General features: G+C 42.1%; 1 protein-coding gene across 1 annotated transcript; it reads right to left on the bottom strand.

Annotated features, from left to right (window-relative positions):
- Positions 1–332: 332 nt before the first annotated feature.
- Positions 333–21,537, bottom strand: F2R (coagulation factor II thrombin receptor). The gene is made up of 2 exons (XM_007175889.2): positions 21,248–21,537; positions 333–3,655 (listed from the first exon to the last, which is right to left on the bottom strand). The coding sequence occupies exons 1-2, from the start codon at positions 21,333–21,335 to the stop codon at positions 2,460–2,462; spliced, it is 1,284 nt and encodes a 427-aa protein (XP_007175951.2). The 5' UTR covers positions 21,336–21,537; the 3' UTR covers positions 333–2,459.
- Positions 21,538–24,325: the final 2,788 nt, after the last annotated feature.

Genomic DNA, 24,325 nt, shown 5'->3' with positions numbered 1-24,325 from the left:
CAGGAAGCTGACCTTTATGGGCCCATCACCCAGGTTCCCTTGACCTCTGGGGGTAAGTTAAAATCAGGAGCAATGGGGAGGCACCAGCAAGAGATCAGAGGGTGGGGGGAGAGGAGGTCTGTGTATTCCCTCCTCCACTCGTTTTAGGCCTGGGGTGGTAACAGCTTTCCCTAATTGCTAGACCCTGGGATGCTTCACCAGCTCTTGTTGGTTCCCTTAACCCTGGCCATGCCTCTGCAAATCACCTCTTCATTAACCGCTGTTCAGCTAAATCCTTAGACTGGCCTTCCTGACAAGCTCTAAAGATACAATAAAATCTTATTCCAAACAGATACCAAGCAAACTTTCAGGTTTATTAATAGAGGTTACATACATTTTTTTAAAAAGAACATAAAAACAGTGATGTAATATTTTATAAGTACATACTGATAATACAGTAATGAGTCTTATTAAGTCAGAGGTATTTTAATATAAACAGAATGAATAAACAATGACAGTATATCTCCACTAAGTTGGATAAAATGAATATCGTAACTAAATTAATAAAAACAATGTTAGCTTCTACTTACAAGACATACTTTTATGTAAATCATTCTACGGCATTTGGAAACAATTTGCTCTTTTAAATAGGTAAGTACTTGCCTTACAACTTTCTACTCTTTTTGTTTGTTTAAAATGCCAACATTTTTTCATAAGGAAAGAAAGATATAATTCAACCTAATTTTCAAATTATTTTCTCAAATACATGAGGATATTCTGTACTTGATACTCATCATAGCTTGTAAAATCATCTCATTAACTCTTAAGAAAAGTGAATGGAAAATAGAGAATAATTTTCCTGGATTTCAAAGTCAATTCCATTTTCTTCTGCCATTTCTAATCCGACTGACATAATTAATGTTTTAAAACTCTGATTTGAGTATTTTATTGAACAAAACATTTTTAAATAGAGTCCAATTAAGACAGACTGAAGGACTTAATATTTTTTTATCCTTAGTTGACATTTTGGTTTATTTTTTTCAATCTCTTTTATGTAAAACTTTGTTTTCATGTTGATACATAGTCAGATTGGCGATCATATTACGTACAGAATTTATAATTTTTATCTTGCTTGAATAACATTGTAATAAAACATTTCATATTGTTACTGAAGGAGTTATTTTTAAAAACACGCTTCCTGTACTACATTATGTTTATCTCAAGTTATAACCACAGGGAGAAGTAACCCAAATGTTCAAAGTTCTTTATCTGCCAGGCTTATGTGGAACTTGCTTGGTGACATCTGGCTAAAGCACTTCTTTACCTAATGATGTGTTTCTTTCACACGTCCCACTCTGTGTATCGGCCCACATTGTTATTCTTGACAGCAGGTTTCAGTCTGACTCAACTCTATTTGCCCAGCACCCATTAGGGTGCTCAGAGCACACGATGGGTGTCCATGTTTGCTACATAGGTGTTTCCATCTGGGAATGGTCCTTGCAGCATAACTGCTAGAAGTGAACGTGCCTTCTTTCTCCACTCTTAAAATGGGCAGTCTTTTATATTCATTATCTCTTGGGATAGCACATCCTACTTCGCCAACTTCTAATAAACATGATAAGCTCACGGCCAGTCCTTGAGGGAATCCCAGCAGGAGACAGCAAACATGGTGGCCCTGGTCCCTCTGTTCTCTGAACTGGCCCTGTCTTGTACCTAATGCTTGGAGTCCTTCATCTGGGGGCAGGGTGCTTTGAAAGCCAACCTCAGGTCACTGGTGGGACCCCTGCTCATTCTTAGTTTACATACACGGCATGTAAAACAGTAAAAATGCTACCCATATTATCTGTTTTAATAATTTTTAGAATCCAAACTTTGATACGTTTAACATGAAAAACAGCAGAACTTTCTCTACACACAGATAGTACTAAGTCTCATCCCTCAATAACTTAAACATTGCTGTTGGACAATTTCAAAACACTTATTGGCAAAAGCTGTGTAAGTCCAAACTGTGGAATCCCTCCCTATTGATGGACTTCTTCAGATGTTCAGGGCTAAACTCCAACCTAAACTTTGCATATGAAATCAGAGAATCAGAGTTTACTTCCATAATCTCTGGTGAAAAAAAGAGAGGGTTTCAAAGTGCCTATTCTATACTGCACTGCAAATGATACAAGTATATGTGTATAAATACGCATATACACACACACATATATCTATAATAAATCACGTAAATTTATGAAAAAAGTGACATTTCAGTTCTTGTTGTAACACTCTCTTGTAATAACATTGTTTTCTATTCCTGTTATTTTTTTCCTGTAACTAACAAATATATATGCTTAATGGCTCTCATAAGGAGGCATGTAAATACATTTGTTGTTTTAGATGGTAAAGTAAATACTTTTTTGTCAGGGACTAAGTAGAATCCTCAGGTTATTTGCTTTTTTAACATTTTCTTTTTAACTCACTGTCGGTCCCTTTTCCTAAGTTAACAGCTTTTTGTATACGCTGCTATTCAGGTTACTAGAGCAGGTGTCCATTTTACTTGCCATCAACTGACCGCTGCTGTTATAACTGCTGGGATCTGAACTTTCTTTGCAGCATAAGATACTGTAGAGGTACCTCTGGCACTCAGAGGAAGCATAGTAGTAAATCAAGGGGTCAATGCAACAGCTTATGCTGCTGACACAGACACACAGGAGGTAGGCAAAGTAGGCAGCCTCTGTCATGGAATTATGGGAAAGGAATGCGTAATGTAGAATCAGCAGGACGTTTGTGGGTCCAAAGCAAAGGACGAAGATGCAGAAAACAGCAGCTGACAAGAACAAAGCCCGGGACTTCTTGCTCTGGTTGGCAACCGCGGAAGAGCTAAGAGATCGGATAATAGACACGTAACAGACTGTGGAAATGATCAACGGCACAAAAAAGAAGACGGCAGAGAAGGCCGAGAAGTAATATGAGTAGTAGCCTTCGAGCAGCGTTTGGTTGAGCACATCGTGACAGGTGGTTATGTTGAGCCCCGGGACCTGGGTGGTCTGCTCCTTGAGGAGCAGAGGTACCACCCCCGCGATGGCCATGGCCCAGATGGCCAGACAGGTAAAGGAAGCCCTCCCCAGAGTACGCCAGGAGAGCGACTGCATGGGGTATACCACAGCCAGGAACCGGTCAATGCTGATGACCGTCATGAGCATGATAGAGGCATACATGTTACAGTAGAACGCCGCGGTGATGAAGCGGCACATGGCAGACCCAAATCTCCAGTCACTTCCGGAAAAGTAGTAGCTGATCTTAAACGGGAGCACAGACACAAAGAGCACGTCTGCCATGGCCAGGTGCAGCATGTACACCACGGCGGGCTTCTTGATCTTCATCTTCAAGATAAACACGATGATGGCCATGATGTTTAGAGGAAGGCTTACGAGGAACACGCCGGTGTAGACGGAGGGGATAAAGACAGTCAACCAGGTGCTGGTCAGATATCCTGAGGCATCTTTTGAGATGAACACGGGGGGTAATTTTGGAGGAGGACTGCTTCTATTGCCGGAGCTTAATCTGTCTTCTGTGAATTCACTTTCATTTTGGTCCTCATCCTCCTTCAGTGGGATTGGTTCAAATATATCATTGGGATTCCTGAGAAAAAATGTCCGGGGACCCAGAGTATCATTTGTTGCTTCTGACTCTGAAAAGTAAAAATTTTAAAACGAATTAAAAAGGCAAAAGAGACAAGGAGAGAGTACACTTTACTTTTGCTTTTTGTTTTCTTCCTAGGAGAGTGGGTGGTAAAGAGCAGGTGATACACAAGGGGATCACAGACTTTATCAGGGAATTAGCTAACTCAAAGTAGTGTACCACATTTTGTCCTGGCACAGCAAACCCTTTTCAAACTCTGCTCCTCAGAGATATGAGGTGAACGATACACTTTCAGAGATCTGCAGACATCAGGAAAGGCTGAGGACGTGATGTGAAAGAAAAGAGCTGTGACTTCTTTTCTATACGAGCCACTGTCTGTATAAACAAATCACTCCCAGGCTATGTGACTTCTCTTTTCGTCCGTATGTCTGCATGTATACATTTTCTCCATTTAGCTTGTGGCCACCCCTTGAAATCCATTCTTCCTTGTGGAAAAATCCACATAGAAAGTTGAGGGAACATCTTAAAGGTTACGGAGCTACAGGTGAACTTGAGTAGGACCGAGGGCACCCATTTCCATGACCGTTATCCATGTGACAGTAGCTTTCCTTTACTAGCTTCAGTTTGTTTACACAGTAGAATGTCCCAAATCTCTCGTCATATTTGGGTCCAAGCCACAGTCTCAGGTTATCGACTAATGTAACCACAAGGTACCTACCACACCGTCATCTTCCTGTCTCCTTCCTTAGCGGGCCAACGCAGCAGATGTCCTAGGCCAGTGGCCTTTCTCAGCTCAGTTCCAAAATGCCACATGCATGCAGGCAGATGCCAGGCCAACCAGGCTCTTTTGAGTATCAACCAGAAGTCAGTTGCAAACATCCTTCTTTTATCACCCTCCTCCACCAAAAACATCCATTTGAAATGTTCATCAAAGAAATGCAGCACTTAGTTGCTGGAACTCAACCAGCTTTTCCTTCCCAGGAGCTTTGCTAACATTCTGTCACTGAGGAGACTCGGACAGAGAGCCTTCGCTGGGCCTTGGCAAGCTGAGGAGTGGGGAGAGAAACCACAGGGGGAAAAGGATGAGGTTTCTATCCCTGGAGGCATTGGCCACGAAGGCTGGATACACACGTTACTCAGAAGTGATGTTAGAGGAATGAAAACTGGCTGGAAATTGGGTAAGTACAGCGGATTTTTAAGCTTTCGGTTTTATTTTTCAGTAGTGGAACCTTCCTGCAAACAAAAACTTACACAGAGGGGCATAATGCAATAAAAGAGATAGTTCTGCTTCTGTAAGGTCCTACCAGACCCTAGACAAAAATTACAAAAAATTACAAACTCTGGATCCCTTTCCTCCCCCAAATCAATGACCTGAAGTTATTTAGGTTCACGGGGTCACGTCAGGGAGGGGAGGGATGGATCTGCAAAGAAAGGATGGCAACCGGTGGGTTCCTTGTTTTCAGTGGCTTTTAGCTTGAGAGAAGGCCAAAGTCAGTGCCACAAAAGATGGTTGAAACTCAGATAGAAAACCCGTAGTCTCTATTGCCTGAAGAACCAGAGGAAAGAGTTCAGGGCAACTACAATCACTGGAAAGTGAGGAGAGAATCCCAGAAAAGAAAAAGTCAGAGAGGGATAGAGAGAGCACCAAATTCCAGTGGAAATTCTGCCCCAGGCTTGGGTTGACTCTAGAACCTGCACACTCAGGGAAGATGTGAAGCAGCTCTGCTAGAGTTAACACATTTCTGACTGGAGATGTATTTTGGCCACAGGTGTTAGTTTCTGCAAAAACCCCCGGGTCAATAATGTGTTAAAAGAATGGAAGTGCTATTTGAACTTCTTGCTCAAGAGGAAACGTTTGCAGTTTGAGTTCAACCAAATTAACTGCCTGCTAAAGCAAAAACACCAACATTCTTTGGAGAAATAAAACAAAATCTTGAGTCTTTACAGTAGGATAATGTCCAGCAGACAATTCAAAATCATTCGATATAAAGAGAATCAGGAAAGTGTGACCCAGTCTCAAGAGAAAAAGACAATCAATGGAAACCAATCTCAAGATGACCCGGATGTTGGAATTAGCAGATAAGGATTTTAAAGGGTATGTTGCAACTATGCTCAATGAAGGGAAGAAAAAGATTTCATTGAAATGAACGAAAAAATAGAAAATAGAAACGAAACCAACCAATGGAAATTCTAGAACTAGAAAATAAAATACAATAAATTGGCATCTATTTCCAAAATGAAAAGCAAACCTAAAGTAGCACCAACCGATACACAGTAGAACAGGGCCTGGTAGTGAAAGCTTGAGGTCAGATGACCTCAGCAAGAGCATGAGTGGGTCCCCTGAGGGTAAAGGGGTGATCTGGCAGATCTGTCACAGGGGAAGAACAAAAAATCTGCAGTGATCTGTATCATTTTCACAGACATAAGGAACAAATGTATGAATACCAAGGGGAGAAGGAGGGGATGGGATGAATTGGGAGATTGGGGTTGACATATATACACTACTATGTATAAAATAGATAACTAATGAGAACCTACTGTATAGCACAGGGAATTCTACTCAGTGCTCTGTGGTGACCTAAATGGGAAGGAAATCCAAAACAGAGGGGATATATGTATACATACAGCTGATTCACTTTGCTGTACAGCAGAAACTAACACAACATTGTAAAGCAACTATACTCCAATAAAAATTAATTAAAAAGGAATCTGCAGTGATGAGCCTCTGAGTACACATATACAGCTAGATGGTTCTCCAAGGGTAGGAAACTGTTCCTATTTAACTCTGAGTCTGCAGTACCCTGCCCCACATGTGGTAGGTATGGACCTTAAGTTGGCTTTTAATCACAGATTTGCATTCTAATACTGGCTCTACCAGGATTCACTTAACTGCTCTGACCTCAGTCTCAGAATCATTAAAATCGGATCCCAATACCTGTCTGGCCTACAAATCTGGCAGCCAGGGGCATCACATGTTAAATAGGATATATGTTCACTTTGTAAACTTCAAAAATTAATCAGTGTAAGAAATTATTATTCTTCCCCTACCACTTCAATGTGGTTTGCTTTTTGCTCACTCTCAATCATTTTAAATTAAAATGGAATCTGTTCCTCTTCCCTTCCTAAACATTTAGCAGTGTTTGGTTTTTCAGTGTGATGAGGGACACGAAGAGGCTGTAAGGTACGGGGCCCCAGTATTCAGAGCCGTAAATCAAACTTCAAATTCACAACCGTTTCCCAAAGTATCGCTTCCTTCCCCTTTCGAAGCATCTAATTCACTCTGTCCATCTTGATCCAGTCACATGGGGGCCTGACCCTGGTACAACAGCCCCTGCGAGAAGTGAGGCTACCCTCGAGGTCAAGAATGTGTGGGAAGCAGAAGAAAAGAATGAATGAGTTCTGGCATTTTAAGGCCACAAAGATATGTGTCTTCAAAAACGCTGACCCACAGGAACCTTAAAATAACATGACTCTCTGCTGTAGCTTTGGGGACCTGGCCAGACTGAGGACTCCTGCCATGCATGGAAGGGAGAAAAGTGCATGCACGCATGTGTGCACACACACGTGAGCATCAGGACATGACCTAGAGGAGTGACACCTCTTGAAAACTACTGAACACTCATAACTAAGCTCTTAGATGCCATCACTTGGTCTGAAAATTAAACTCTCATTAGGCTTTACTCTGTATTTAGTACTTTGGGAATAAGTATTTGTCTTCAAAAATTTCTTCCCTGGCTAGGCCTTTTTGGGCAGTATGGTGTTTATGACAGAAACATTATACCCACTGGAACATGACATTTTATAGGCTGGAGCCCAGGAAGAATGCATAATCCCTTGATTAAATATCATTACCTAAGGTATCACCTTTTCTTGCCACCATAGGTTTGATATTTTGGCTTTTATGGGATTACAGGATGTCAACAAATTTTGTTTGTTTGTTTAACTATATACCAACATCAAAGAAAGAACAAAACCAATTCCAGGTGACTACATAAATCCAACTAGCTCAAGCCCCTTAGGTTGAAATTTGAGTTTGGGTATCTTGCTTTTCCTTTAGTCCTAGCCCAACTCATAGGTCAAGGAGAAAGTGCCTGTCAGTGTATGAAAAGCTCTTGTAACCCATCTGTGTTTTTATTAAATTATGGTTTAAAAAAAAAAAACAAAACTGTCAGGTCCTAAAATTGGTTCTCATACTTGTTGCTAAGTTTCATTTAATTTAGGTTTCTCTAAAATGGCTCTAGAGTAATTTTGTTGTTGAACATAGCGTATTGCTAACGAGCTTAAGTGTGGACTCTAACTCTGGAGATTGTTAAAAATTAGTTAGTCAGGCACAGTGCTTTTTCTGACTTTGACGAGATCTGGCCTGGAAGCAGAGTGGTGACCAGATGCTCTCTCAAGGTCCCATGTGATCCTGGAAGTTATACCATTTCATCCTCCCACAACATGCCAGCCTTGGTTCCGACTCAGAGCACTGGCCTGTGGTGGCCCCCAAGCTGTAAGCTTATTCAGCTTTCTGCTTTCCGGAGAACTGCTTGTCTCCTTCTTGGTATGCACTCCTGACACTGCGGTATTGAGCGTAAAAAAGGAAAATGGCTTGCGGCCAGTTTCGTTCCAGGTGCCTGCTCTGGATCTAAGAGCCCCTGGTTGTTCCCCAGAAGAAGGACGTGCTGCCCTAAGGGGGAAGTCTGTATCTCCAGAGAATGGCCCATAGAGCATGCTGACGCATAGGCAGTGGCGACAGAATTATGTGGAAAACAAGGTTTACTGATTTATTGTCGGCTATCCGTTCCGTACAAAACCTATATATACATTCATGCTCTTTAAATAAACTTGCCTTGCAACCATCAGTTGTCTTGGCCCTTCTGACCCCACACTGGTGCTTTTCAGTTCCTTACCCCTCACCGCCAGGAACTTCTAGCTTTCTGCAGCCGGTCTGCAGCACTGGCCTATAGGACTCATGCTTTTTGGGAATTAAGAAAGCAGAAGTCCCAGGACCTTGCCTACATTCACACACACAGCAGGAGAGATGTACCCTGCATTTCTCCACGAGTGATTCAACACTACAGGCTAAAGAGAACTAAAGAGGATGATGGAAAAATGATGGAAACATACTAACTCCAAGCAGAAAACAGCAACATTACAGGAATACTCCACTGTCTCAAATGCAAACGCACACCATGAAAAGAAGTGCTCCTTAAAGAAATGGCTGGTTCCAGATCTGGGGGGAGGAAAAACACAAGAGGAGTCTTGAACGTCTTCAAAGAACATTAGGGTCAGGTCAGAAAGACTCTGAAGCTGATCCAAAGAGAGCTCCCCACTGGCCAAAAATCATTAAGAGAATAATGATGGAAATGAATGGAAACACTGGAAATATGTCATATTTGTTAAGATCTATGAGTTCATAATGATGCTCAAAGGGAAATAAAACCTTTTTTGTCACTTTTGGAGGAAATGAGGGGACCCAGTCTGAAAATTGGTAAATAAAGGCAAGATTCAAGCATTTGTCTTGCCTTTTCTATAAACAAAATATTTCAGGGAAACCAAAGAGTCAATGAGGAAAAGTTCTACTATTTAAAATAATTCCAGCTCATAAACACAGAAACAGTAACAGATTTAGAAATGCATCTTAAAGCTCTTAGTGAAATAAGATTTAGTACAATGATCATCAGTTGTTGCTAAAAACGTTAGGTGAAAGGATAGGTGATAGGGAACTTTCTAACAGCTGGATCATCTGACAACACCTGAGTCCACTGAGTAACCTTAAAATCTCAAAAAGAGAGACAATCTTGAGGTGATGAAACAGGTGTGTACACAGCACCACTGCTCAGGTAGTCTTGCAGAAAAACAAACTTGGATCAGGTTAAGCCTGCAGATGGACCACATTACAGAAAATGCAGAGGACAGAAGGGCATGTTGAACACCACTACAAGATGCAGCTGGCCAGATCCAGTATGTAGAAAAGTCTAGAAGACGAATGACCCTGTTTCTCTGACAAACAGCCTTGAAAAAGGAGGAGAGGGAAAACCATTACAGACTAAAAGATTTAAGAGACACATCTACCTAATGCAACAGTGGGCCTCATTTGATCCTGATTCAAGTAAACCAACTGTAAAAAGCATTTATGAGACAATCAGTAAAATGTGAACACCGACTGAACAGTACATGATATTAAGAAACAGTCCATTTTTTTAGGTGTTATAATGGTATTGTGGTTATGTGAAGAAAAGAGTTCTTATCTCTAAGGATATATAGTGATGCATTTATGGATGAAATGACACAATGTCTGGGATTTGCTTTAAAATTGTCCATTTGGGGAGGAGGAAAGTGAGAGTACCGATAAAACAACACATAGCGGGTAATTACACTGTCCACTTTTGGTATGTTTGAAAATTTCCATATAAAATGAAAAGTAAAAAAAAAAAAAAAGAAAAAGAAAAGCAAATATTTTATGCACATTTACTTGCCACTAAAAACTAAGGACAACAGATTCACCAGAGGGCAGACAGCAGAAGCAAGAAGAACTACAATCCTGCAGCCTGTGGAACAAAAACCACATTCACAGAAAGATAGACAAGATGAAAAGGCAGAGGGCTAGGTACCAGATGAAGGAACAAGATAAAACCCCAGAAAAACAACTAAATGAAGTGGACATAGGCAAACTTCCAGAAAAAAATTCAGAATAATGATAGTGAAGATGATCCAGGACCTCGGAAAAAGAATGGAGGCAAAGATCGAGAAGATGCAAGAAATGTTTAACAAAGACCTAGAAGAATTAAAGAACAAACAAACAGAGATGGACAATACAATACCTGAAATGAAAACTACACTACAAGGAATCAATAGCAGAATAACTGAGGCAGAAGAACGGATAAGTGACCTGGAAGACAGAATGGTGGAATTCACTGCTGCGGAACAGACTAAAGAAAAAAGAATGAAAAGAAATGAAGACAGCCTAAGAGACCTCTGGGACAACATTAAACACAACAACATTCGCACTATAGGGGTCCCAGAAGGAGAAGAGAGAGAGAAAGGACCAGAGAAAATATTTGAAGAGATTATAGTCGAAAACTTCCCTAACATGGGAAAGGAAATAGCCACCCAAGTCCAGGAAGCACAGCAAGTCCCATACAGGATAAACCCAAGGAGAAACACGCCGAGAAACATAATAATCAAATTGGCAAAAATTAAAGACACAGAAAAATTATTAAAAGCAGCAAAGGGAAAACGACAAATAACATACAAGGGAACTCCCATAAGGTTAACAGCTGATTTCTCAGCAGAAACTCTGCAAGCCAGAAGGGAGTGGCATGATGCACTTAAAGTGATGAAAGGGAAGAAACTACAACCAAGATGACTCTACCCGGCAAGGATCTCATTCAGATTCGATGGAGAAATCAAAAGCTTTACAGACAAGCAAAAGCGAAGAGAATTCAGCACCACCAAATCAGCTCTACAACAAATGCTAAAGGAACTTCTCTAAGTGGGAAACACAAGAGGAGAAAAGAACCTACAAAAACAAACCCAAAACAATTAAGAAAATGGTCATAGGAACATACATATCAATAACTACCTTAAACGTGAATGGATTAAATGCTCCAACCAAAAGACACAGGCTTGCTGAATGGATACAAAAACAAGACCCATATATATGCTGTCTACAAGAGGCCCACTTCAGACCTAGGAACACATACAGACTGAAAGTGAGGGGATGGAAAAAGATATTCTATGCAAATGGAAATCAAAAGAAAGCTGGAGTAGCAATACTCATATCAGATAAAATAGACTTTAAAATAAAGAATGTTACAAGAGACGAGGAAGGACACTACATAATGATCAAGGGATCAATCCAAGAAGAAGATATAACAATTATAAATATATATGCACCCGACATAGGAGCACCTCAATACATAAGAAACTGCTAACAGCTATAAAAGAGGAAATCAACAGTAATACAATAATAGTGGGGGACTTTAACACCTCACTTACACCAATGGACAGATCATCCAAAATGAAAATAAATAAGGAAACAGAAGCTTTAAATGACACAATAGACCAGATAGATTTAATTGATATTTATAGGACATTCCATCTGAAAACAGCAGATTACGCTTTCTTCTCAAGTGCGCTCAGAACACTCTCCAGGATAGATCACATCTTGGGTCACAAATCAAGCCTCAGTAAATTGGAGAAAATTGAAATCATATCAAGCATCTTTACTGACCACAACGCTATGAGATTAGAAATCAATTACAGGGAAAAAAACGTAAAAAACACAAACACATGGAGGCTATACAATACGTTACTAAATAACCAAGAGATCACTGAAGAAATCAAAGATGAAATCAAAAAATACCTAGAGACAAATGACAACGAAAACAGGACGATCCAAAACCTATGGGATGCAGCAAAAGCAGTTCTAAGAGGAAAGTTTATAGCTATACAAGCCTACCTCAAGAAACATGAAAAATCTCAAATAATCTAACCTTACACCTAAAGGAACTAGAGAAAGAAGAACAAACGAAACCCAAAGTTAGCAGAAGGAAAGAAATCATAAAGATCAGAGCAGAAATAAATGAAATAGAAACAAAGAAAACAATACGAAAGATCAATAAAACTAAAAGCTGGTTCTTTGAAAAGATAAACAAAATTGATAAACCATTAGCCAGACTCATCAAGAAAAAGAAGGAGAGGAATCAAATCAATAAAATTAGAAATGAGGACTCCCCTGGTGGCACAGGGGTTAAGAATCTGCCTGCCAATGCAGGGGACATGGGTTCGAGCCCTGGTCCGGGAAGACCCCACATGCCACGGAGCAACTAAGCCCATGCACCGTAACTACTGAGCCTGAGCTCTAGACCCCGAGAGCCACAACTACTGAGCCTGAGTGCCACAACTACTGAAGCCCGCGCACCTAAAGCCTGTGTATGTGACAAGAAAAGACACTGCAATAAGAAGCCCGCGCACCACAACGAAGAGTAGCCCCTGCTCAGCGCAGCAAGAGAAAGCCCGTGCGCAGCAATGAAGACCCAACGCAGCCAAAAATAAATAAATTTATAAAAAAATAAAAATAAAATAAAATTAGAAATATAAAAGGAGAAGTTACAACACACACCGCAGAAATACAAGGCATCCTAAGAGACTACTAAAAGCAACTCTATGCCAATAAAATGGACAACCTCGAGGAAACGGACAAATTCTTAGAAAGGTATAACCTTTCAAGACTGAACCAGGAAGAAGCAGAAAATATGAACAGACCAATCACAAGTAATGAAATTGAAACTGTGATTAAAAATCTTCCAACAAACAAAAGTCCAGGACCAGATGGCTTCACAGGTGAATTCTATCAAACATTTAGAGAAAAGCTAACACCCACCCTTCTCAAACTCTTCCAAAAAACTGTGGAGGAAGGGACACTCCCAAACTCATTCTATGAGGCCACCATCACTCTGATACCAAAACCAGACAAAGGTACTACAAAAAAAGAAAATTACAGACCAATATCACTGATGAATATAGATGCAAAAATCCTCAACAAAATACTAGCAAACAGAATCCAACAATACATTAAAAGGATCATACGTCATGATCAAGTGGGATTTATCCCAGGGATGTAAGGATTCTTCAATATACGCAAATAAATAAATGTGACACACCATATTAACAAATTGAAGAATAAAAACCATATGATGATCTCAATAGATGCAGAAAAAGCTTTTGACAAAATTCAACACCGATTTATGATAAAAACTCTCCAGAAAGTGGGCATAGAGGGAACCTACCTCAACATAATAAAGGCTATATATGAGAAACCCACAGCAAACATCATTCTCAATGGTGAAAAACTGAAAGCATTTCCTCTAAGATCAGGAACAAGACAAGGATGTCCACTCTCACCACGATTATTCAACATACTTTTGGAAGTCCTAGCCACGGCAATCAGAGAAGAAAAAGAAATAAAAGGAATACAAATTGGAAAAGAAGAAGTAAAACTGTCACTGTTTGCAGATGACATGATACTATACATAGAGAATCCTAAAAATGCCACCAGAAAACTACTAGAGCTAATCAATGAATTTGGTAAAGTTGCAGGATACAAAATTAATGCACAGAAATCTCTTGCATTCCTATACACTAATGTTGAAAAATCTGAAAGAGAAATTAAGGAAACACTCCCATTTACCATTGCAACAAAAAGAATAAAATACCTAGGAATAAACCTACCTAGAGAGACAAAAGACCTGTATGCAGAAAACTATAAGACACTGATGAAAGAAATTAAAGATGATACCAACAGATGGAGAGATATACCATGTTCTTGGATTGGAAGAATAAATATTGTGAAAATGACTATATTACCCAAAGCAATCTACAGATTCAATGCAATTCCCATCAAATTACCAATGGCATTTTTTACAGAACTAGAACAAAAAATCTTAAAATTTGTATGGAGACACAAAAGACCCCGAATAGCCAAAGCAGTCTTGAGGGGAAAAAAACGGAGCTGGAGGAATCAGACTCCCTGACTTCAGACTATACTACAAAGCTACAGTAATCAAGACAATATGGTACTGGCACAAAAACAGAAACACAGATCAATAGAACAAGATAGAAAGCCCAGAGGTAAACCCACGCACCTATGCTCAACTAATCTATGACAAAGGAGGCAAGGATACAATGGAGAAAAGACAGTCTCTTCAGTAAGTGGTGCTGGGAAAACTAGACAGCTACATGTAAAAGAATGAAATTAGAACACTCCCTAACACCATACACAAAAACAAACTTAAAATGGATTAGAGACCTAAATGTAAGACCGGACACTATAAAACTCTTAGAGGAAAACATAGGAAGAACACTCTTTGACATAAATCACAGCAAGATCTTTTTTGATCCACCTCCTAGAGTAATGGAAATAAAAACAAAAATAAACAAATGGGACCTAATGAAACTTAAAAGCTTTTGCACAGCAAAGGACACCATAAACAAGATGAAAAGACAACCCTCAGAATGGGAGAAAATATTTGCAAACGAATCAACGGACAAAGGATTAATCTCCAAAATATATAAACAGCTCATGCAACTCAATATTAAAAAAACAAACAACCCAATCCAAAAATGGGCAGAAGACCTAAATAGACATTTCTCCAAAGAAGACATACAGATGGCCAAGAGGCACATGAAAAGCTGCTCAACATCACTAATTATTAGAGAAATGCAAATCAAAACTACAATGAGGTATCACCTCACACCAGTTAGAATGGGCTTCATCAGAAAATCTACAAAGAAATGCTGGAGAGAGTGGGGAGAAAAGGGAACCCTCTTGCACTGTTGGTGGGAATGTAAATTGATACAGCCACTATGGAGAACAGTACGGAGGTTCCTTAAAAAACTAAAAATAGAATTACCATATGATCCAGCAATCCCACTACTGGGCATATACCCAGAGAAAACCACAATTCAAAAAGACACATGCACCCCAATGTTCACTGCAGCACTATTTACAATAGTCAGGTCATGGAAGCAACCTAAATGCCCATCGACAGACGAATGGATAAAGAAGATGTGGTACATATATACAATGGAATATTACTCAGCCATAAAAAGGAACGAAATTGGGTCATTTGTTGAGATGTGGATAGATCTAGAGACTGTCATACAGAGTGAAGTAAGTCAGAAAGAGAAAAACAAATATCGTATATTAATGCATATATGTGGAACCTAGAAAAATGGTACAGATGAACCGGTTTGCAGGGCCAAAATTGAGACACAGATGTAGAGAACAAATGTATGGACACCAAGTAGGGAAAGTGGCGGGGGTGGTGGTGTGATGAATTGGGAGATTGGGATTGACATATATACACTGATGTGTATAAAATTGATGACTAATAAGAACCTGCTGTATAAAAAAATAAATAAAATAAAATTCAAAAATTAAAAAAAAGAAGAAAAAAGATTGAACCTAGAACAACTGGAGGGATAAAAAGCAAACAAACAAAAAAAACTAAGGACAACAGTTTTTGCTTTTGTTTTTCTTTTGTCTTACTTTTAAGGGTGAAAAAGTTCTTGAATGTTTGTGTGAACATAGTTTTACACTGAGAGAATTCATTTGATACCAACCCCTCCAAGGTTTTTCTGAAATATGGAGCAGTTGGTGTATGAAGAACACTTAACATTTGTCGACCACCTACTATGTGTCAGGTACTTTGCTTAACTTACCTCATGTAACTGTAACATTTTTACGAGATAAGCATTATAACCCCCATTTTATGGCCAACACGGAGGCACAGAGAGGCTAAGTAACTAATCCAATGTCACGCAGCTAGGAAGTGAAGGAGCTGGGATCTGAACCCAGATCTGCCTGGTTCTAAAGCTCATACCCTTTGAACCACACCACCTTACCCTGTCTCGTTAAAAAAGTTGTGAATTCAGGACATGCTCCTAAAAGAGTACTACTTTTTTTTCTCTAAGCATTTCACCAAACACATGAATCTACCCACCCTTTTGAACTATAGCAGGCAGGACATGGCCATGTGAATGTATAAGTTCAGTTGATGATGTGCACAGCTGTTGCTTGGGAATCAGGAGTCCTGCTGACCTTGGTGACACACCAGCCACATGCCAACAACCCAGTCCTCACAGGACAGATGTAGTAAAGAGATGTTCAAGGACTAAACAGAGAAACAAATTTTTAAAATATTGTCCCAGATGCAGCAGAGTAAGAGCAAGTAAGTGAACAAAAACCTCTTATGGAAAAGCCAGAACTAAAGGTAGAATAAGGTAAACACTGGCTGCAGAGTGAAGAAGAGATCGCCAGTATCTGAGGTTGCCTCTCCTCCCATCCCACCTTCTGGAGCAGGGACTCCACAGGGAGCATAGGAAAGCAAACCGGCGGGGGGAAGCTGGGAGAGTGGAGGTTACAGGAAGTGAAGGCAACCAGAAAATGTCAATGTCAGTGCACCCAAGGCCATTGCAGGCACTAAGAAGTGTGTGGGTCCCCTCCTGAAGGCCAGGGCCTGACTCGTGGGGTCAGAACACTAGCAGGCCTCTCTGGGAAGGGCTCTGATTCCCTGGCTCTCCCCCTTCCTCCACGCCTGTTCTCCACCCAAAGTTACAGGCCCTGAGCCCAGTGTCCTGGGAACACCGCTCTCTACTCTCCAAGACCAGCTGAAAGGAAAACTAACTCACAGTAAAGGATGTTTATAATCACCAGTTCCCCCGGAACCAAGCTGTCTCCACGCTCCAACCCCGCCCAAGTTCTACTGCAGTTTGTAAACCTGAACTCAAACAAATTAGGTTCTAGAGATGATAGAAACCATCATAAACAGCACTTCCTGGAAAGCAGAACTCTTCTTGTAAAGCCAAAAAGTACTTCAGTTCTGCTAACTGCAGAACAGTGCACTGCACCTGCTGCACTAGGTTTTAAATGATGGCAGAGAATTGACAGTGCTTATGCAATCAATTTACAGGACCGTAACAAGATTTTTAAAAGATAGAATAGTGTAGAAAATATTGGAATGCATAGCATGTGGTAAAGGTGAGTACTGGTTGGTAAAACTTTTGTTTCTATACACTATACACTATGACTGCCCATGGATATTTATTGCACACATAGGCAGCAAATGTGTCATCATGTAAAGCGTATTTCTTACAGTCCTTACTGCTGGTTAGCAAAAAAGAAAATACTGGAAAACACTCCTTTAATATACCATAATACCTGATTTCTAATCCACCATAGACTTGAAATATAAATAGATGAGATTAGATTATGTCCTTCCCTAAAGTTCAGTAAATGTGTTTTGAAGTGCAAATTTCAGATTATTCCTGTTATTTCCAACTGCAGGTTCTTTTGAAAGGAAATAAACGTATAAAGGCCGGTAATGGCCTTTTAAGTGGCAAAACATCATTAGATGCCTTGGGATGGAGGAAAAGGAGGCGTAACTTCGTGGGGTTTTCCAAGCCTTATCCCAAGGTCAATGTGGGAGAGAGTGTCTGGGGAAGCTCAATCTAGAGAGAGAGTTATATACTCTGACAGTTTTAGGCATAAGCATGAGAGGGTGAAAGGCAGAATGAAAGAAACCACAAAATAGGGAAACAAACAGAAAATGCTCAATGTTGAAACTGTGAGCCCTTGATACTAGCATCACAGTCAAAAGTAAACCAAGGCCGTGGTTCCTAATGATGCTTCTGGGGTTTTTGTGAGTATCCCATAGTAAAGGGGATAGAGTTCCCCAGATACAAAAGGCCACACATTGTATGATTCCATTCATATGGAATATGGAGAAGAGGTAAACCCAGAGAAACAATAAGCAAATTGGTAGCTGCCAGGGGTTGGGGGTAGGGAGGATGAGGGCTGAGTGCTTGATGGGGACCCGGTTTCCTTTTGAGGTGATGAAAATTTTTGGAACTAGATAGAGGTGGTAGGTGTACAACATTGTAAATGTATTAAATACCACTAAATTGTATACTTAAAAATGGTTAATTTTATGCTATGTAGATTTCACCTCAATTCTAATTAATTGATTTTTATATTTATAGTTTATTTTGATATTAATCTTATTTCCCATTTTGATTCCCTTCATTTCTTTCTGTGGATTCAAATTGCCATCTAGTGTCAATTCCTAACTCCAACATAGCTTCATTCTATGCCCCTCTTTTGCACTGTTATTGTCAAATATATATTACATTTCTAGGTCATATGCTCAATAGTACAATTTTATATTGTTTTATGCAATTATTTTTCTTTAATTCTTTTTTGTCACAATTTAATCTTTTTACTTTTTCATACCATTTTTAAAGGTTACTTTCCATTTACAATTATTATAAAATATTGGCTAAATTTCCTGTGTAGAAAAGCTTGCACTTAGGAAAGAAAGGCCTGTGATCAAATCCCAGTTCTACTTCATTGCACTTGTGACTTAACCTCAGTTTCCTTACCTGTAGAATGGGGATGACATCTACTCAAAAGGTGGCTAGAGGAATAAGTAAGGTAGTATATGTCATGTACCTAAGCAGGGTGTTGGCTGTAGTAGGTTCTTGATATCAGGTGGTTGTTCTTAATTAAATGTGAACACGTGGGGTGTGGGAAGGGCATTTTGGCCAGAGGGAGTGGCCAGGGGACAGAAGCCAGAGAAAGTTCTACCTTGGAGGTTGAACTAGAGGGTGGGGGCCGGGTGAAGTACAGGTAATGTAACAGGTTATGTAATAGGGGAGGCTCTGAAATAAGGGAGGCTGGACAAGGCTAGGGACCCATTCTGCAAGGGAAGGGGCACCTCCCTCTATGCTAGGGAATTGAGCTTGACCTGGTGGGTAGGAAGGCAGTACACAGAATCTCCCATCCAACCCCCTCTGCCACAGTCACCATCAGCTGTTCTGGTACCTTTCACTCTCCAGATCTTTATAGAATTTATGAACATCACCTCTAGAACACTGACGCTCTTTGATGAAAGCATCTCACTTAAATTGCCTGGACAAAGGAATGTAAACTGGTTAATGAACTTAGGAATTTCTCAACAAGTATCTGCTGAGTGAATATCTGTTCTAGACTCCACAGGGATAAACGAAGGTTTATAATCTTAGCCTGGGAGATGACATACTCACAAAGTGACAATGCAGGAAATGCCAAAATGAGTGGGGGGACAAAAAGCCCGAGAGTGCTTCAAGAAAGCTTACACTGGTGGGCAGGGCCAGTCCTGGTGGCATTTCCTATAGCTGGGGTCTCTCTGCTCCTCACATCACATAGAGCTGGTTAAGACAGACATTGTGTAGAATTGCGGATGCACGGTGATAATAAAAAGCAGACCTATTTTTGGTTGATTTTTATTAGTGATTTAAAACTACAAAGCCCCACTTATTTCTTGCATCCAGGACCCCCTCCTCTATTTGGAATTTGGGTGCATCATCTCTGAGACTTAATTTCAGAATCAGCAAAAGGGGATAAACATTTGAGAGGGTGAAATGAGATAATGTGAAGTGAAAATGCCTCCGGGCCCAGGGTTTGACCCAGAATCTGGCACATTTTTTTTTTCTCAGAATATGACACTTAACATGCGTTCCTTTTCTTCTCTCATCCTCTTTTCTTCTCTCCCTCCCAAAGCGGTCCCAGAATCCAGTGTAGATATATCGGCCAATGTTATTCAGTTCTCTTTCTGCCTATGCCAGATCTGTGCATCCTAGCACGCTCCACTCGGGTTGACGAAAAAGCAAAAAGTGTGGCAGAAACAGCAATCTAGACTTCTCTAGCTAACACAGGCCCAAAGTCTTTGGGTTCCTATGTGGGCCTCTTAGTGTTCCTAAAAGCATCACCTTAAAACTCACCCTGAGCAAACATGGAGAGCAGGGAAAATGCTGTGTCTGTCACCTCTTAATCTCCATACGCCTACACTCCTTCTGGTGTGAAAACAATAGAGTACACAGCCTTTCACAGATAATAAGAAAAACAGCTAGAATTTGTTTCTAAGTGAAAAAAGGAGCTGAAAGCTTACAAAGTACTATTGCTACAAAGAAATAAAAACATTTCCGCCCTCCCTTTTTTTTTTTTTTTTTTTAAAGTATAGTGTCTGGACTGGGTCCTATCTGTAGACATTCAGATTTAATTGCTGCGTCCGCCCTCCCTTTTTAACTAGGGTTTTTACAGGCTAAAAGCAACTTCTCCGCCCTGCTTTTTTAAGAGCGAGAGGTTGGAAAGTACATTTATTTGCTCAAGCAGTCAGATACTTAAAAATACACACTATTAGTAATGAATGTATTCTAGGTGAGAAACCTCCTGCTCCCGGCAGATCAGAAACTGAAATGGTTTCATCCCATAGGGTCTGAGGGAGCCGGATTCTGAAGAGGGGATCTCTTTCCTCAACTCACTTGGAAGCTTGTAAGACTGGGTTCTAGAGAACAAACAAACAAAGCCTCCCAACCGCCGCCACCGCCTCGTGGCTATCCTGTTAGCACCCAACATCCCGCACCACGACCGCCTCCTGCACACAAGGCCTGTAGTTTTCTACTAAGCGGGCCAAGGCACTAAGCTTTTCTCTACACCACTTTCCTGGCCTGCAAACTGTGCAAGAAAAACAATTCCAACAAGACAAAACTTCAGCGGGAGCGGTTCTCGACCGCATCTTGAAAAACCCGGAACGTTTATTGGTGGAGCAACGTGAAACCCTTTCTTTTTGGGGTGGTCCTGGGAGAAACAGGCCACACAGTGACAACAAATGCAACGAGGTCCCTCAGGCTTCCGCAAGAAAATCCGACCCCGCTCCTCCTCCATATCCAAAACCCTGCCGCGGGGCCGGCTGCATCCTCCAAAACCCAGTGCAAAGGGGCATCAGCTGAACCCCCCGCTCCTCCTCCATATCCAAACCCTGCCGCGGGGCCGGCTGCATCCTCCAAAACCCAGTGCAAAGGGGCATCAGCTGAGCCCGCAGCGGGGGTGGGACGGGCACCCCATCTGGATGTGAGTTGCTGAGACTCCGATCTCAGCCCGAGCGCCCGTCTGGCTCCCGGGGGACGCTGTGGCAGCAGGCGCAGTCAGGGGCACCCACCGAGTCCCGGAGCAGCAGCGTCCCTCCTCCTCCCGCCCGCCCCATTCCCGAGGAGGCCCGGGCTGCGGGGCCGGGGGTGGGGACAGGGAGGGAATGCAGGGGGCAACTCTCACCTGGCTTGGGGCCTCGGGCGCGGGCCGACAGCGAGGGGCCACATAGACTGAGCCCCGCGGCGACGAGCAGCAGCCACCGCGGCCCCATTGTCCGCAGGCTCGAGGCGCTCGGCGCGGTCGGTGCGGCGCTGCTCCGGGAGACGGGCCCCGCCGCCGGGAGGCTCGGGCCGCACGCTCTGTCCCCCCACGCCCTCCTCGCGCAGAGCCCGGAGGGCGGCCGGGGCGTGCAGACACAGCGCTAGCCGCTTGGCAAGAAGAGGTTGCTCGGCGTGTCTGGCGGCGCTCGGCAGGACAAGGGGCGCTGGGCGCGGGCGGGGGCGGGGCGCGCGGCAGCCGGGCCGGAAAGGGCGCCCCCTGGCGTCGAGTGTGCGCCTCGACGCGGCCGCCGCCCGCCGGTCCCTCTGCCGCCGCTGGGCCACCCACGGGGCTCGGCGACCTAGCCGGCCCTCTCTCCCGGTGCGCCGCCCGCCCCGCGCCCCGGCTGCTAGACACTGCCCCGCAACTAAGACGTTGTTTCCTTGGCCTTCGCCTTGGACCCGCGAAGCTACCAGTAACTCAGTCTGGTGGGAGCCTTTGCTCTCGGGGAGCAAAGACTTTGGCAGAGAACCTCCGATCAGGGATGCGCCCCTCCCTGCCCTCGGGCCTGACCTCAGGCCGAGCACTGTGCCGCATCTGAAAATTCGGCGTTCAGCTACAAGTTTGAAAGTGACTTGAGTTTTTGTAATTTGGGGATAGTGGATTTAAAAGTTTATACTGTAGAGACAGGGTTGCCCGCTGATGAGAAGGGGCTCTTAGCTTTCAACAGAATTCTTGACGTTTCTTACTCGTTTCCCTTTGTTTCGCTACTTAGATATTTCATACGTCGGGCACTTATTTCTTCGACACAATGACTGCGAGTGGATACGATCATCCGGTACCAAGAACAGGTTCTCCGCGTTCGCACTCGGGCACGGCTGCAACTTTCTCCCTCTATCCAGAGCTCTCAGCCGAGCTGCGCGCTGGACCCACCCGCGCGGCCTCTTCCAGAAGGCGGGCGGGCTGGGCTTTCCCCGCGCGCCGGGCAGTACTCGGGCGCCTCCTGCGAGCGGAATGCCCGGAGGGCGAAGTGCCCAGGTAACTCACACTTTCCGGACGCTACGACCCGAGTTTAATGGAGTTCGGCCAAATGCAAGTCAAGGGGGCGGGGGAGGACACTCGAGCCTCTGGCTGAGGGCCCCCTGGGGGACAGCGCGGCTGAGGCTCCGCGGGGAGGAGCCCGCAGATTATTTTGTTTAGAGAGCGTATCTAGTGAGCGCGTCTTTCAGACCGCAAAGGGAAATGGGTCCCCTCAACGGACCGTTTCTGGGAAAGTTTACCCGCAGCCCCTTCTCCTCCCAGATGTCGGGGTGTGTTCTGCACCCTGGGTCTGATAAACTGCTATTGAGAGTCACTGGTCAGGTTTCTAAGCGTTTTAAAAAGGGAATTTCGCGCAGTTATCATTCCCCAAGGAGCGCCCTGACACTTAAACCAGTGGAGAAAATACAGCAGAGACCATCTCGTTCTTCCCTGTATTTCCCCTCATCATCCTCAGAGCACAGCGTCTTGTTGTACATAGAAGTTGCTCAGTAAATTACCGAATAACCCAATTCATTAACGCTATTTTTTTTAAATTGCTTATTCAATTCTCGGAGGAAAACATATCCAAGAGTAGATGTGAATCATTAAAATTAGATATTTCTCCATTCTCTATCAACATACTATTTATTTTTTATCAACCCTAAGACGCCACTGATTTCAAAACGTCATTTTGATTTATGTACCACAAGCAAGAAAAACAATGGTGCCAATTAAACTGTGACATACCATTGCTTGTAAGATGCATCTCAATTGCAGGATTGTTTAAACACGAAGAAAGGCCATCTCAGAATCAAATACAGGGTAAAATATAAAAGTAATTAATACATGTGACAAAATATTGTAACAGTTCAAGATATAAAATGAAAAGTAAAAGTATCTTCAGCCTTCCCTTCTAAAAACCACATTTGCTTGATGACCACTGTTAAAAGTTTCTGTCCATCATTCAAGAAATTGTAATCACATACAAGTATATATGTATGTATAGCCTTAAGAATGGAATACTCTGACTATACTTTTTTTTTTTAACATCTTTATTGGAGTATAATTGCTTTACAATGATGTGTTAGTTTCTGCTTTATAACAAAGTGAATCAGTTATACATACACATATGTTCCCATATCTCTTCCCTCTTGCATCTCCGTCCCTCCCACCCTCCCTATCCCACCCCTCTAGGTGATCACAAAGCACCGAGCTGATCTCCCTGTGCTATGCGGCTGCTTCCCACTAGCTATCTATTTTACGTTTGGTAGTGTATATATGTCCATGCCACTCTCTCACTTTGTCCCAGCTTACCCTTCCCCCTCCCCATATCCTCAAGTCCACTCTCTAGTAGGTCTGTGTCTTAATTCCTGTCTTACCACTAGGTTCTTCATGAACTTTTCTGACTATACTTTTAAATTTTATCTGTTTCATTGCTGGAAAATGTTATAACCATTTTCTAAAACTGTAAAGTTTAAAAGGAATTTTTCTTTTTGTGCTTCATTATTAGAACAGAATGTACCTCTAGTGACAAAAAGAGGGCTGCTGAAAGAATGAAATGCTTAAATTCTTTGTGCACATTAACTAAAGTATCCATTAGAGTGGGGCTGCAATACACGGAACAAAGGAGGAGAGTGGAACAGAATGAGGTATTTCTTCCTCACTTTAGTGTTCTCTAAAGATTGTGGATTGCTAGTTGAGCAGCCACCAAAAAGTGAACTTACCTTCAAAAACAGTGGTTTTACATGAAAGGATGCTCAACATCACTAATCATTAGAGAAATGCAAATCAAAACTACAATGAGTTATCACCTCACACCAGTCAGAATGGCCGTCATCAAAAAATCTACAAACAATAAATGCTGGAGAGGGTGTGGAGAAAAGGGAACCCTCTTGCCCTGTTGGTGAGAATGTAAAATGATACAGCCACTGTGAAAAACAGTATGGAGGTTCCTTAAAACACTAAAAATAGAACTACCATATG

This window comes from Balaenoptera acutorostrata, chromosome 2 (genome assembly GCF_949987535.1).
Source record: "Balaenoptera acutorostrata chromosome 2, mBalAcu1.1, whole genome shotgun sequence".
NCBI lineage: Eukaryota > Metazoa > Chordata > Mammalia > Artiodactyla > Balaenopteridae > Balaenoptera > Balaenoptera acutorostrata.
Note: the sequence above shows the minus strand (reverse complement) of the source record. Positions and strands in the feature narration are given on the sequence as shown.